Genomic DNA, 14,606 nt, shown 5'->3' on the forward strand with positions numbered 1-14,606 from the left:
GCCGCGACGCGGATCGGCGGATCGTTCGTCCGGTGGTTCCCTCGGCCAGTAGAGGGGACAAGAGACGTGGCGACGTTAGTGGGCGCGTTCGAAAAATGCCACGCCCACATGCCATGCGTACGGACCAATCGCACTCGGCCGGACAGCCCACGGGTGCCGTCCACATGCTAGAAAGCGGCTACGCAGTTGGTCAACTTCCTCCGAGTCTCCGCCCACCCGTGTAGGTGGGGATACACGATGCTTTCGGTTTTCCTCGCCAGAGGGGGAGCCGTGACAGAGAGTGGAGCCGGAGCGGCGAAGCCTGTAAAGTGGTGTGAGTGGCACCGAGTCAGTCGCAGACTGGAGTGCCCTGTGAGAGCAGGGGACGGACCGAACGAACGAACGAAGTGGCTTCTCCATACACCTAAAACTGCTCGTGACGCCTTGCTCGTACGCCGTGCTGTCTGCCTATTCGTCTGCCTGCCTATCTGTCTGTTTGTCCGCCCGGCCCGAATGTCCGTCCCGTTTCATCGGCCACCTCGTCGTCCCGGTAATACATCCTGTCGCTGCGTCCTGTGCCAGCTGCTTTCATGACGGATCGTGTCGCGAGTTGTGAAACGTTCTGTGCTGCAACGAGGGCGAGCATCGTTCCAGACACAGTTGCTCTACGTCAATGTTGATTTCACATTGGCCAGCCCATTCCCGAAGGCGCCGCCCAGATACAGGGACACAGGATAAGTGCGCGTCTAGAAGCGGAGACGCGATGACGACCCGTTGACGGTTTCGCGTGGATCTTGCCGAAAACCGTGCGTTATGAGGCCGACCGCGACCGACTGGATTTCCGGAGTAGCCTGATGGCAGTCTACGTCCGCGATTGTTCATCGTGCTCCACTGTCTCTCCACTGTCGTTTTATATGTATTTATATCGTTTCACGTTTATCGTTACGGCGTTGTTCCGCTTAGGGACGTAGTGCGAGAGGAAGAAAGAGAGAAAGAGAGAGAGTGTAGTGCGTACAGGTGCAATTGTGCTCCGATCATCGTCATCGATTCCACGTACGTTCGGCGAGGAAAAGAAAGGAAGTTTGCTGCGCGATAAACTCTAGCCATGTCGGCGTACGCGCAGTTCGGATATTCGTATCCGTCGGCGTCTCAGGTAAGTGCCTAGAAGACCAATAAGTATAAATTGCTCTCGCGTCCGGATATTTAAAATACCAACTCCTATCATTCGCGATTGAGTAAAGTATATTGCTCAGTTTTAGAACAAATGAAATTTTCAGTACATCTTACGTGGCGTTCAAAAGTGCATCGTTTTTCCACCTACACACACCTGCGCGCGCGTCCGCATACACACGCGCACGTACACCCGCGCGCGCGCGCACGCACACACACACACACACACACGCGCGCGCGCGCGCGCACACATGTACACATATACATGTGACTCTCCAGTTTAATCAGCAGTCGAAGCTTTCAATGGGATTCAAACGCTATCATATTGCGCAAATCTACGGAAATGCAACCAAGAAGATCAGTGTCACTCCAGACTGAACTCTTTTCGTTATCAGATCTTTTCCTCATTTACTCGCCAAATTTCCCGATACGGTGCAACTCTCTGTGTCCGTACAGGCTGTCTTCGTCCGAGTATCCTTCATTTAACGTACGTAACACCGACGCACGTAATCGTGCACGTTCATTTACGTAAGCGGTTACCTCGCGCGCCGAGGTCTTGGAACGAGAGTCGATCGCAGCTTCGAAGGAGCGGAATTCCACCGACCGGTCGTTGCCAATAATAGCGCACAATTAACATTCGCGCGTGTTCGCCCGAAGAAAGCGAGATCGCCTAGAGGCGCACCTGCCTTCTTCGTAGGTAGGCTAGAGAGACAAGTGTAAAAAGTTGGGACCGAGCGACGGCCGTCGCTCGAGCGCGTGATGCGCTGGGAAGAGGGATCGCATTTTAATGTGAGCCTGTGCTAAATGCTGTGATTATCTAACTTTATTATCTTCATCTTTCCGATTCTTCTAATTCCTCCAGAAATATTCAATAAATCTAATCTCCTTGACACAAAGATGATACGATACAATTGAGAAGAGCTCGATGATCATATTTGATATTAAACGATGCGAGAGGAGGAGGTCGCGTTCAACGCGTGAGACGCGCGGCGAAAATATAGAGTAAAACGTGCCCCTTCCGCGTACACGGCGTTAATTTATTGGCGCTCTGCAGCGGACCGCGCGCGGAGAAGGAATGGCTCATGATTAATCGATTAATCGATGCACAAGTAGACGTTTTCAGATGCGAGTATTCGAATCGGAAAATAGAAAAAAGATGAATAATCAAACGAGTAAATAAAAAAATCACGATTCTACCTTAGAACAGTACATCAACGAAAATCTATGTGGAACAGTACCAGATAATTGATTAATTGAGCATTCATGAATCAGTCAATTATTTGCGATATTCCCGAAAGAACCCACACGAAAGCGTGGCTCTTACGATCGATTGTTTGGACAGAGAGTCCCTCCCTCGACGTCGACACCCCTAATACGATGGCAGCGTGGCAGCTGAATCGCTCTTATGGCGACGATCGACACGCGCCTGCAGACTTTTTCAGCAGAATAATACTCAAGGACAGTAATTAGGAGTTACGCGTTTGCATCGCCGAGTGTTGCTTACTTAGTCCTTTCGCTAAGATACATATATTTGACACGAAAAGCATTTGCTTTTAAATTAATAAGTTTTAATTAATTAAATAAAACAATATTCAGCGTTGGCATGTATGTTTGCTCTTTGTAAATGAGCGCCTACTTTTAGAAGGTGCATATATGTTTGATATATATATGCGCTTCCCGTAAATGACTGACCACTTTTCGAGAGCGTATATAAACGTTCATCGTAGCGCGACTGTAATTGAAGACCAAGTAAATGGGCTGAAACGGAAATTCCCTTGCGTTTTGTACTTTGAGTCGGTGGATAATACGCCCCCGTATTAATATAGGGAGTAATAACATATACCGATAACATATATTCAGAAACAACCTTTTCGCGCAGCATTTGCATTTCCGCCGCAATCATCGATCACGAATAACAAGAAAATGCAGAAACAATTAGAAAATAAAAACTGTTACATGTACGCGCGAAACGTTGGCTGAAAACAAGTTTTTGGTTGGTTCTCGGTGTTAAATAACGCTAATTTAATATGTACGTTGCGGCAGAACGATGTCATCCTTTTTTGGGACTATGTGTATACGCTTTAACCTTGTCGTTAATTATCCGTGTAGCAAGTAGCGTCAATGTGAAAGAATCTGCAATGCATACGATCTTTTTCATGCGTATCAGTTATCGCGATACTCGTGTGATCGGATATATAGTAAAATATCTCCGTTTAATAACTACTGATAAGTTACGTCGTAGATAGAACGAGAAAACGATGCGTGTTTTATAGTGCTCACACGAAAAAGCGTAGCAAAAGACATGGCGATACGTACGGTGTCGTAAGTGTTCGCATAAATTCATATTTGTTGCAACCGCTTGGGGACGCAATATTAAAATACACTGTTGAATATGCGGGATAACATTAATGTTAACAAAACGTCGGGTGATACGGCATTATAAAGATATACTATGTGTCAGTTGTCGAGTTAAATTAGATAGGAGGTAATTAAGATTCTAGTGGGCCGTCCGCAATGAATATTCAACTACGCGCGCGCACGCGTGTGTGTTTTGCTCCGTTTTGAGTTTTTCCTCCGACAAATCCTACGCGTCAAAATTTAACGAGACAGAAAGGAGAGAAAATTTATCAGTAGCCGCACGGAACGATTCTACCAATGTCGCCGCTTCATTATTGGCAATCAAATATAAAACTAAAGCAACTACACTTGCAATCGATGCGTCACTGATAAATTGCGACATTATCATATTTAGCGAATCGACAGTTTCAACAAACCGATGGGATCGATCTCGCAGTAAAATCCTCTCTTTACAAACAGCTGCTCGACGCCGAAACTAAAGAATTTTTACAAGAATTTAAAGGCATTCTTCTTCGGTGAGATCCTGCCAGGAGATCGATCGCGAGCTTGTCGGGCGGAAGCGCGCGATTTCTGGGACATCCTGTGCGCAGATTGCAAGTTTGTTTCCCGTAAATGGGAGGATATACAGCGGCGGCGCCGTGCCGCGCCTCTCACGATCCACCAAAAGGAGGAGAAGGGGACGGGAATAAATAATGCTCGATAAAAGCGGGCGCACCGAGGCAAAATGCAACGTCAAGGGTCGCGCAGGTGCAGGCCGGCCGAGCCTGGACAGCAATAATACGGGTAGGTCCGCCCGCATCGGCCTGCCGCAGCCACGAAAGATCCGTTGCGACGTGAGAGCCGCAAATTGCATTATTTGCTGGCACGTCGAGTCCAGCCGAGCACGCCGCGCCGCGTACGCATCTCGGACGTGGAAATGCACCTAGACTGCCTTTCCAGAGGAGAGAAGAAAAAAATGGAGAGATATCGCACTGAGAGCTCTTCAGACGCCGCGAACGAGCTTTTGGATTTGCATAATCGCGCTGAGCGACGATACTTTCCTTCCACTTGATAAACACCGTGTTCCCGATTGATTCATCGAGACGTGCAAGCAATTTGAGGAGAAACTCGGTGTTGCCTCGGCGGAACCCGTACGTCACAGTAGGATATCCCATAGGATCGCCAAAGCCTTGGGATTTCGTCGGAACACGTAACACGGAGCATTAAAAGTTTCCGGCGATACCTGTCTCAGCCGGATCCTCGAGGATGTCTTAATCACAACGGCAATCGCGGTTTGATTCGTTAGCATTCCTCGTTCTGCAGCAGGTATTCTGATGTATGCGACGAGTAATACGAGAAGACATCGGAAAAGTAGTAACTTGTTCGTTTCGCTTTAATATGCGATCAAACATGATTTAGAATGTCGTAGCGATGAGTTGTTTATTCGCGATCGACATCATGCGAATGATACGCGATCCGATTGTACCGTTGCTGGAAATCTCGATGCAAATAATTGATACGAGTGCATATAGATAATAATTATATACAATTATCCAAATGGAGTTACGAAATTTGTCATGGCAGCGCGCGCTGCCGATCCCGGGTCGTGAGATAATGACCGCGTTGTATGCGATGATTTCTAAGCATACGCGATAATTGATACATGTATACTTATAACACGACTCGCTGTAAATAGAACGGAATACGTCGCATAATCTGCAATTATAATTTTAATCGCAAATTAATTCAGCCTGTCGCTCGATTTTCCCGACATTCCAGCGATTAACTAACTACCGATTAGCGCTCACTTGTCTTCTTATACAGATCATAGTTCCAGCATGGGTAAAAAATAGTGATACATGCATATATTCAATAACGTGAATAAATCGGAAATGATACACATTAATATTCATCCGCTTGGAAAACATGCGAGCGTTGTGATTACCGCATGCTCGAGATAAAAAGTAGAAGAAACGATAAAAAGTTCGAGATTCAACAATCCCCTTCAAGCATAGATCTTTTCTTCTAGCGGAGCATTAAAACCGGAAGTAATGGTTCCATGTTCCGGAGGGATTAAACTCTCCCTTTCCTCGATAGTCCCGTCATTTAGCACGCGTCGCGCATCTATTGCTCCGTTAACAACAAGTTTACCGATGGTAATAATGGGGATCGCGCTGCGCGGTTGTACCACATAGCCGCGGCACGTAATTACGCGAAGTCGACACGGAAGCACCTCCGCGTATCCGCGATATCGATTTTCGGGATCGTGCCCGGTGCGTATTGCCTCCCCATCCGGCTTTCGTTCACGCCGCCCTCTTTTTGCGTGGTGCGCGGCCATTGTTATCGCGGGGGAGATCGTCGGCGACGGGCGAACCCTCCTCGGTGCGGAGGAACGACTCCTCGCCGGGAGATCGACGAGCTGGTACGATCGCGAATGTGAGCACCTCGCTAATTCCCGTCACTTGTCTTGCTTCCGCGCGAGCCGGTAATTAGACGATTCAGAAAGAGAGAAAGAGAGAAAGATAAGTGGTAGCAAAGTTGGATTAGAAAGTAACAGAACGAAATCAAAGGAAGAATTCGCTGCCTCTCCGAATGTTTGATTTAGCTGAAGTCTTGGTACTCTCTCACGGATTATTATTTGTCGATTAATTACAATATAATTTATTAACGGATGTATACACACGGCCGATGCGTGCCGAAGTTTTATTCCCGATAGCGCGTAACTTTAATGATATACAAATTGCCGCGCCCGTGTAATTACAGAGTAAAACTACAACTTTGTTGGCCGGCTTCGCATCGGTTACAATAATGCCCGGCGAGATATTAGCCTTTCATTTTATGCTCCTCTCACGATCGCATGTCTGAAAAGAGAATTCGAGGCCCCGCTCACTTCGTTAACTCGCGTTATTATGCCGTCGTTATCCGGTTATACTTTGTTATTACGCGCTGTTTATCTCGTATCACGCGGGATTTGGCAGCGGCATGAAAACACCGTCGCCCGATGATTGACGGAATCGGCAATTACGCCACGAATTCTCGCACGTACTTGCCGAACGGTCTCGGTCGTGGTGTCTTGCCTTTACACGCACGCCGCGCAGGAAACCGGTTGTCGGTTTAAAACTGCACGTGTCTCATCCGCATAGGAGCAGCCTCGTTTTGCGTGTGTGCGCGCGCGCCCGCGTGCAAATTTATCATTCTCTTCTTTTCGCAAATTTCGGGAAGATTGGCGGGACGCGCGGAGAACGCATATCAAAAATTGAAAAGTACTTTTTACTAATTGTAAGACAAAAGCTCTAGAAGTACATTTAACATTTGCATTAATAACGACGATAGTTTTAGAAAAACGCAAGTCATTCAATTTCGTCTATAGGGTGAAAGCCCAAATCAACGAAACAGGCGCGCAGTCGGCTCCTCTTTCGATTTAATTCCATCGGACTGTGGGGCGGCAGGCGCTCGTAAGAATTTCCTTCAGCGTCGATAAACGCTTCAACGAGCCGCGTAAAAATACCCCGAGTCGTCCACGGGTACGCGACGTTCGCGCCTTCTTAACGTCGAGTTACCGCCACTTTAACAGAGTCTTTAACGCCTCAAATAGATCCCGTAGCAGCAGCAACAGCAGCAGCAGCAGCCCTGCGACAGGCTTCTCTCACCCTCCACCCCGTCCCGCGTGCGCGGTGACGTTTTTAAAGCCGCCGCTCGCGGAACTCTCCTCTCGTTGTCTGTCGCGTCTCTCAGACGGACGTAATTAACGCGAACTGCCGCGTCCGCGAGCGTTTAATGCTCGCGACTCTCGTGACGGCACGCTCTCCGCTCGCGCCGCGTTTTAACGCCTGCTCGCCCAACAATTCGCCCGAATTTGTTAACTTTTAACGTTATCCGTCGTCCGTCGTGTCGAGTGTCGCGCGTGGCGAACAATTCCGCGCACATTAAGTCCGCTACGTCTGGATCCGCATCGCCTCCTCGATTTGCAGATCGTTTCGCGTGGAAATCCCGCGCGCGGCTTTCCCCGCGATTTATGCATCAACAGCAGCCTGGTATTACTTAGTCACATGGTTGTTGAACAAGGAGGAAAACAGCAGCAGTAGCAGAAAGAGGAGGCGGAGGACGATAATTAATTACGTCGCATCGAGCGGTCGGCTCAGACCGCTCAGACCTTGGCTTTTCCGCGACGTTGTTTTTCATGACTTTGCGGAGGGCGACCGGGGCCACGTCCTCTTAAATTTTAATTGAAGATCTCCTCCGTCCGCACGTTATAAAACTTGACGCCACGTTGGCTAATTTGTCGAGGGAGGAAAGGGATCCAGTAATGCCGTTGTCGTACAAGAGATCGCGTCGAGGTGTGGAGAAAAAGAAAACGGGGGCCAGGATTCTCGCCCGTCCCGTCGCGATGCCCGTGATTTCGGTCAAGAGAAAAAGATACATGGCGCGACATGAAGGAAAGTACGAGGAAGGGGGAAAGAGGGCCTTGAGGTGGCTTGAGGAAGGTGCAGTCCCCGAGGAAAGGAAGGCAAGCAGAAAAGATCGACCGCACGCTCAATCTCTCCCCAGTCGCCATCTTTTCAGTATAAACTGCGTCCAGGTAATTGGTGGCTGCCAGGCCGTCGCATTTCTGTCGCGTTAGATTTATACACACATATACACGCACAGAGTTTCTCAAAGAAACGTACGTAGGAATAACAGAACCGCGAGCAGCACTGTTTGGGTTGGAGAAATCGGTTAGAAAACTCCGATTCAGTAATCTATGTTTCGCATCGAACAAAAAAAACAATTCTAGACGGATTTCTTTCCCTTTGACAAATTGCGAAACTTTGCTAAGTAAGCACGATGCGTGTTACCGCGCAATGCGTTACATCTCGATTATATACTCGTAGATGATATCGACGACGTGTGATTAACCCCCGAGTACTATTCAGTTTCGCTCGAACACTTGTAATCCTGTTTATAAAGGCCGGTCGTGACGATACGGGTATAAGATCTGTTCTTGGAGGACTTCGGCTTCTCCGGGTTCTTTCGTCTCCCTTCGCACGCACACATGTAAGTGTTCGTGCGTGCTTATGTAGGGCCACACACATTATGTGCACACAATGATGTAGATGCGCCGCGCACGACGCAACATAGGACCAAAACGTGCGCTTGTCGTGGATAACTGCAGGAGAACACGTGAAAGATGCCAAATTTGGAAAAAAGGAGATATGCAACAAAAAAACTATAAATATTTATGCTAATAATGTATGAATATATTACTGATCTCAATTGAGTGATTGAAATACGCAACATCTTACCGCATCTTAGATTCTACTCACTCATATAAGTTTGCTTCAATAGAATGCTTTAATTAATAATAATGAATCTGAATGCATCTTTTATAAATATGCAGATCATTGAGTAGAATATAATCAGTTTAGTTTCCACTTAAGTCTCGCGAGATAAAGATTATCTCGGCTTCTTTCTCGCCGATTGCGGCATTCGCAACAAAGATTATTACTTAAATTGTACACAGTGAAAGTTACGGGCGTGGATGCTTTCTAGCTCGACAAGAGTGACGAATCTTGTCGATTTCGCGTGGTAGATTATTTGCCGGGCCACGCATATCTGCTTCGATTAATCATCGCGATAAGCGACGTCAGCTTTATTATTCTCAAAAGACGCACGCGGTTTCGGGTATTTTTTTTTCTTTCGCGATAATGAAATTTATCGATCGTGTGACGATAGTATGAGCGAAAATAACAATGCGACGCACATGCAATTACATTCGTTCAAGATCGCGCTTAAATGCAATTTAAAGGAGTTCTTGTTCGTTAATCTGAATTATACATCTCCATTAGCATAAAAATCCCCATTAGTTATAAAAAGACTAAATTCATTAATGTCGTCGACACTTCTGTGTTTCTGATTCCGAGTATACAAGCGCTCGAATTTCCTTTGACTTTTTTATTTTTGATGCCTTTGTGAACTGTAAGATCTGGAAAGATAGTCGAGACTGACAGGTCGTATAGAGGATCAGAATGAAAACAAGTTGATCACAACAGTAAGAGTATTGGCCGTACAGCCTAAGACCTAGGCGTGTGAACCAGGGATCCCGGAGAGTTCGAGATCAAATCTAAGGCAGTCTCCTAGTTATTTTTCGCCTCTTACAGAACGTTGTCCAATGTTGCAGTCGTACAAAACTCAAGGGAAAATCGAATGTGCCAACGATTAGTCGCTATTAGCGATCGTTTCTGGATGAAACTTCGGCGATCTAACTTTCCACGCGTGAAATTAATGCCAGACCGCGGCCGAACGATTGATTACGATTGATATGTCCCGTTCGACCGATCGCGCCGATATAATGTCTACTATTTTCCGGACGATGGCGTCGCATAATCGAAGCTTTCGCCACTCGTAACATTTTTTTCGCGAGTCATGGAAACCTACTTGAACGACGATATCGCAAACCGCAAATATCGCACAACAGGAGAGCAAGGCAGTCAGGCATTTTTGCGGGCGGTACATTTCGCGCAGCTGCTCACTTCACAAAGAGAGATTTTTGCAGTTATTTAATGCCTCCACGTATCACCCACGTATCACTCACTGCTCAAGAAAGAGAAAGAGAGACACGTCAATGCAGACACGAGAACAGAGAATTCCAACCACGTCAAGATTCGAGTAGAGTTCAACGTGTGTCTGGCTCGTCGAAGGGGTTGCTTCGCCAACGGGATGAAGGGCACGAGCGGCGGTGGGTGGCCAGGCGGAGGGCCGTATCACGGCGACTCTTCCAGCACGGCGACGAGATCCGAAGGGTTTTCGCGCCGGCGGCTGCCGCGGGGGTGCAAGTGGGGTCTTAAAAGGTTCCGGTGGGAAACCCAGCAGGGCGTGAATGGCTCCAGACACGCTGGAGGTGCTCGGAACGTTTCGTTAGAGGCGAGGAGAAAAAGAGACACGTGGGGGAGAGACGAGGATCGAGGGGGTAGGGGACGCCGTGCGCGCGCACACATACGCACACGTTATGCGTGAACGGGGACACATGTGCCCGCGTGTAACTCGTTCTCTGAAAGTTTGCACACACGCACACGCACACGTATGCAACACAACGATGGGAGAGCGCGCGGTGGTCTCTTTGTTCACGAAAGTTGGGCTCACCTCGTTCTTCTCGGAGAGAATCCCGCGATGCCCGACGCGCCGGGCCCAACCTCCCTTCTATTTTCGCAACGGTGCACGGGCTTGTCCCCGAGATATTTCCTGTGAAAATACGCGAACGTATTGACGCACGCGGCGGAAAATCGATAAGCCCGTAAACAGTGCGAGCCGGAAACGCGGCGGTACGGAACAGCGGTGCTCGAGGTCTCGGTTTCTCACGGGGATGATTCACTCGCCTTGCCGCAGATCGAGATAATTATGCAAATTAATAAAACCACATAACTGGCGTGAAGTAGAATCCCGTGACTGGCAGAAGCCGGACGTTACGTTGATAAGCGTTCCCTTTCTATTTTATTTCTCGAAGCGGAGGTCAAGAATAAACTTGCACGACGATATACAAATACTATATCGAAGCGAATCGCCGCGCACAGGTTCCACTTGATGAGCGGCGGACAGTTTTGTCGCGCCACGTCGAGACACGACGCACTCTCGAAGGCTGGCACTTTCAACAGCGTCAGGAACTTTCAACGGCGAGTCGCCGTATTTTTGTGACCGCGCTGACACTGATATTGATAAGCGACGCCGTGCGGGCCTTTAATAATTCACGGGGGAGGCCGAGGGCGACTAGAAAGGACGCTGAGAGGAGAATCGTACATGTGGGAATAAAGTTCTCGTCAATCCTGTTCGTTACGCGCGCACTCGCGCGTCGTGGGCGTTTTTGTTTATGATTTCGACACGGTCTACGAGTAGGAGGATGTGCGTGAGCGAGTCGCTTTTCCGGGCACGATCCTCCCTCCTCCTCCAGGTAACGGAATGCCGGGAGAGACTTAGAGAGGAGGCTTTATCACAACGCGGATATACAAGCTGGCTCACGCGGCGCGCCGCGCTCCTGAGTTTCCCGCCCTCTCCAAATAGCTTCGCGCCCTTACCATATTAATTACTGGGATTCATTCCACCCTCATTTACAATGGGCTAATTTAGCGCGGAGGCAACCCCGCGTCGGTCCCCCTCTGCGAGCACGCACGTGAGAGCGACGCCTTTCCACTTGTACGGGCCTCACGGAGCCATTAATCGCGGCGAAATAATCTCGCGCCGTTATTCGCCGAGATTGCCCCGATACCGAATATCTTCGACTGCGTGAAATCTACATCTAGACATGCACGTTCGTTCGTGATATTGTCTTAAAGATAAAGGCACGATTATCTCGAAGAAGTCGGGGTTTTCACCGTGGGATTTTCACGAGGGGGACTGAAAGTTGCGAAAGTCTTGCAGAGGGTTGTACAGCAAGCGTGTACATTATCTAGCTCGCAGTATCAGTTACGTTTGCGTATATTGGATTTATTGACGTCGCCGGAACGTCGCAAGTCAGTCGTAAATACGGAAACAAAAGCATTATAAAGAAATAGATTCTCGATGCCCCCGGTGAACTGCATATATGGGGTACATATGTAATGTATGTGTCCTTATCAAGACACGCGCATGCATATGCGTAGCCGAACAGGATTTTTCTAGTTGTTTTTTTTTGTTTTACGCGCAATTTATATGTATCTACACCGATACATCTGAGATCGTGTGAAGACGCGCAGAAGTTTCCTGTTAAACCGCATGAATATCGAACGAGTGGCCAACGAGTGACTCGTATAAATTAGAAAAACTAATTTAAATGAAGATATACGCGAGATTACCATCAAATGCATTTGCGCATTTCGTTCTGCGTTCGTTACTAAACGAGGTTTTTCTGTTTATTTCATTTTAGCTCCTGGTGAGCGGCGGTCAACCGACAACGGCGACGTCGCCAGCAATGTCGTCGGGAGGTGCACTCAGTCCAGGCGCCCTTTCACCCTCGTCGACGGCGACAACAACGGGGGCCGGGCCAGCAGGCACTGGCGGCGCCACCACCCCCGTGGGTGGTGCAGCGACCGGGCCGGGTTGTTGCGAGAACGGTAGGCCCATGATGACGGACCCAGTTACGGGGCAGACGGTGTGCAGCTGCCAGTACGACAGCGCCGCGAGATTGGCGTTGGGCGCTTACCCCCGACTAACCCCCACTGCGACTTCCTACTCGTCGTACCCCACGCCGACGCCCTCCACCACGGACCAGGGGCCTTACCCTAGCATCGGCATGGACAGCTCTGCGTTCTACTCGCCACTGGTAAGTTTTTTGCGTCTCTATGATGATAGCAAACTGAGTTTGAAGTATTGGTGGTCAGGTGGTTTCAATCCTCATAGGGGACCGTATAAAATAGTAGAGATGATTAGTGAAAAAGTTCAGTTCGATTTTTACGCCAAATTCTACTTTGTCAATTTTACTTCAAATGATTTGAAAAATTGAAAATCGACCCGAACTGTTTGATTGATTCAATAAAATCATCTCATATCCCCATATCTATCCCACAATTCTGTGATAAATGTTCAAGTTTTGCTAAATCTGTGGTTCGCTTAATCAAATTTGTAATAGTGAGAGATGTGAGAAAGAATTAATTGCTATAATTGCTGCGTTTCTATCGCGTCTTAACATTCGTCGTTCCATTCGAAGCTTATTCGATTTATGATAAATCGCTGCCGCCACGTCAAAGTGCATCATAAGATCATCGTTTCTCCGCCAAGGATCGTATCACATGGCACGATGCGTAAAACGCTTTGCAACGTGTAAAACGGCCGTTGGCTGGATGCAGATTGATCGGTTCGTCGTACTAGGCGTGCCGGGCGATTATTGCTCCTCCGGTATTAACTTAAGACGGATTAGCACGTGGTGTTGCTGCGAATTAGCCTGGAATCCCGGCGACGGGACCCTCGATCGGACGTCGGGACCATGCGGACCCCTCGATCACCCCGTTCAGGAATTCGTGCGTCTTCGCAGACGTAGTACACCGGCTGCGCCAAATTATTCACGCGTCCCTTTCTCGAGAGGCGGCCCGATAATCCCGTTTGAGTCTTGGTTCGCGGAAGGCACGACGCTCGTTACACTCTTCGGGCGACTCGCCGGATGACGAATTCGCGCGCATATGTCACCGCGGAATCCTTCTCGGTTTTTCGACTGCGACTCGGTTTTTCGTTTCAGTGGCTCCTTCACGAGAGCCGAACGGGAATCTTGTGGCAATGGCATTATCAAAGTTGGAGGGCTTTATGCAATTTACAACTCGCGCGAAAGTATTTTAATTTTGCAATTCCGGGTACTTTGTGATAGGGAAATTATTTCCCTCGAATCGGAATCTAAAGATAGCATCTACTCTATTTTCGGAATTTATAACGGAAGGTTACATGTTTTTTATACATGTAGACAAACATTTTTCCTGTTTCGAAGTTGGTAATCGAGTAAACCGAACTATCGAGAGCGTTATCTTTCTACGAAGTCACAATAAATTCTAATGTTCTCTGAATGTAACGTTATCGCTTTGAGGAGGTCTAATAGCGGCATGATCAGTCCACAAGTGGCAATTTTCTAGGACGAAGCGACGTATCATTGACGCGCCGTAAGTGTGTCATTACTTCGTATCAGATATTACGTGCGGCTATCTTGTACAGCACATTTTCATTTTGACGAGTTCGCGTTTGTTGTTTGTACAGCTTGAAAGAGCCGTCAGCTTTTTGATGTTACCGCGTAATCAGTGCTTGCCGGCCAGATAATACATCGATACGGAGGAGCCTTATCTGCGCAACACGCGCGCGTAAATCACGATCCGTCCTGCGATTTTCCATCGTCGCGTCGCCGGGCGGGCATCGACTACTCTCCGCGTGTTCTGTTACATTTCGCGAATTAACTTGAACGACAGACGCAGCGATGTCACAGCGCGATTTATGATCTCGGACTTAAGCGCGGACGTCGGAGTTTAATGCTCAATAAAATCTCTCGTGTCATTTCACAGTCGGTTTCACACACTAATAATATTCGCGAGGTTAATGCAGTTAATTAAATACAGCGGGATTGCGCTGCACGCTAGGCGCTCGACTGCCGATCCCGCGCTTTCTATCATTAGACCCGCGTGATCATCGTGAGATCGGCA

The 14,606-nt window shown here is 48.2% G+C and overlaps 1 protein-coding gene across 1 annotated transcript in view; it reads left to right on the forward strand.

The window, feature by feature from the left end:
- The first annotated feature begins 295 nt into the window (after positions 1-295).
- The window catches only part of LOC105283707 (homeobox protein araucan), a 45,963-nt gene continuing 31,652 nt past the window's right edge, over positions 296-14,606 (forward strand). Inside the window, exons 1-2 of the mRNA XM_020033107.2 lie at positions 296-1,132; positions 12,359-12,754. Of these exons, the coding sequence (XP_019888666.1) occupies positions 1,085-1,132; positions 12,359-12,754 (444 nt within the window). The 5' untranslated portion in view covers positions 296-1,084. The remainder of the gene's footprint in view (positions 1,133-12,358; positions 12,755-14,606) is intronic.

This window comes from Ooceraea biroi, chromosome 10 (assembly GCF_003672135.1).
Source record: "Ooceraea biroi isolate clonal line C1 chromosome 10, Obir_v5.4, whole genome shotgun sequence".
Lineage (NCBI taxonomy): Eukaryota > Metazoa > Arthropoda > Insecta > Hymenoptera > Formicidae > Ooceraea > Ooceraea biroi.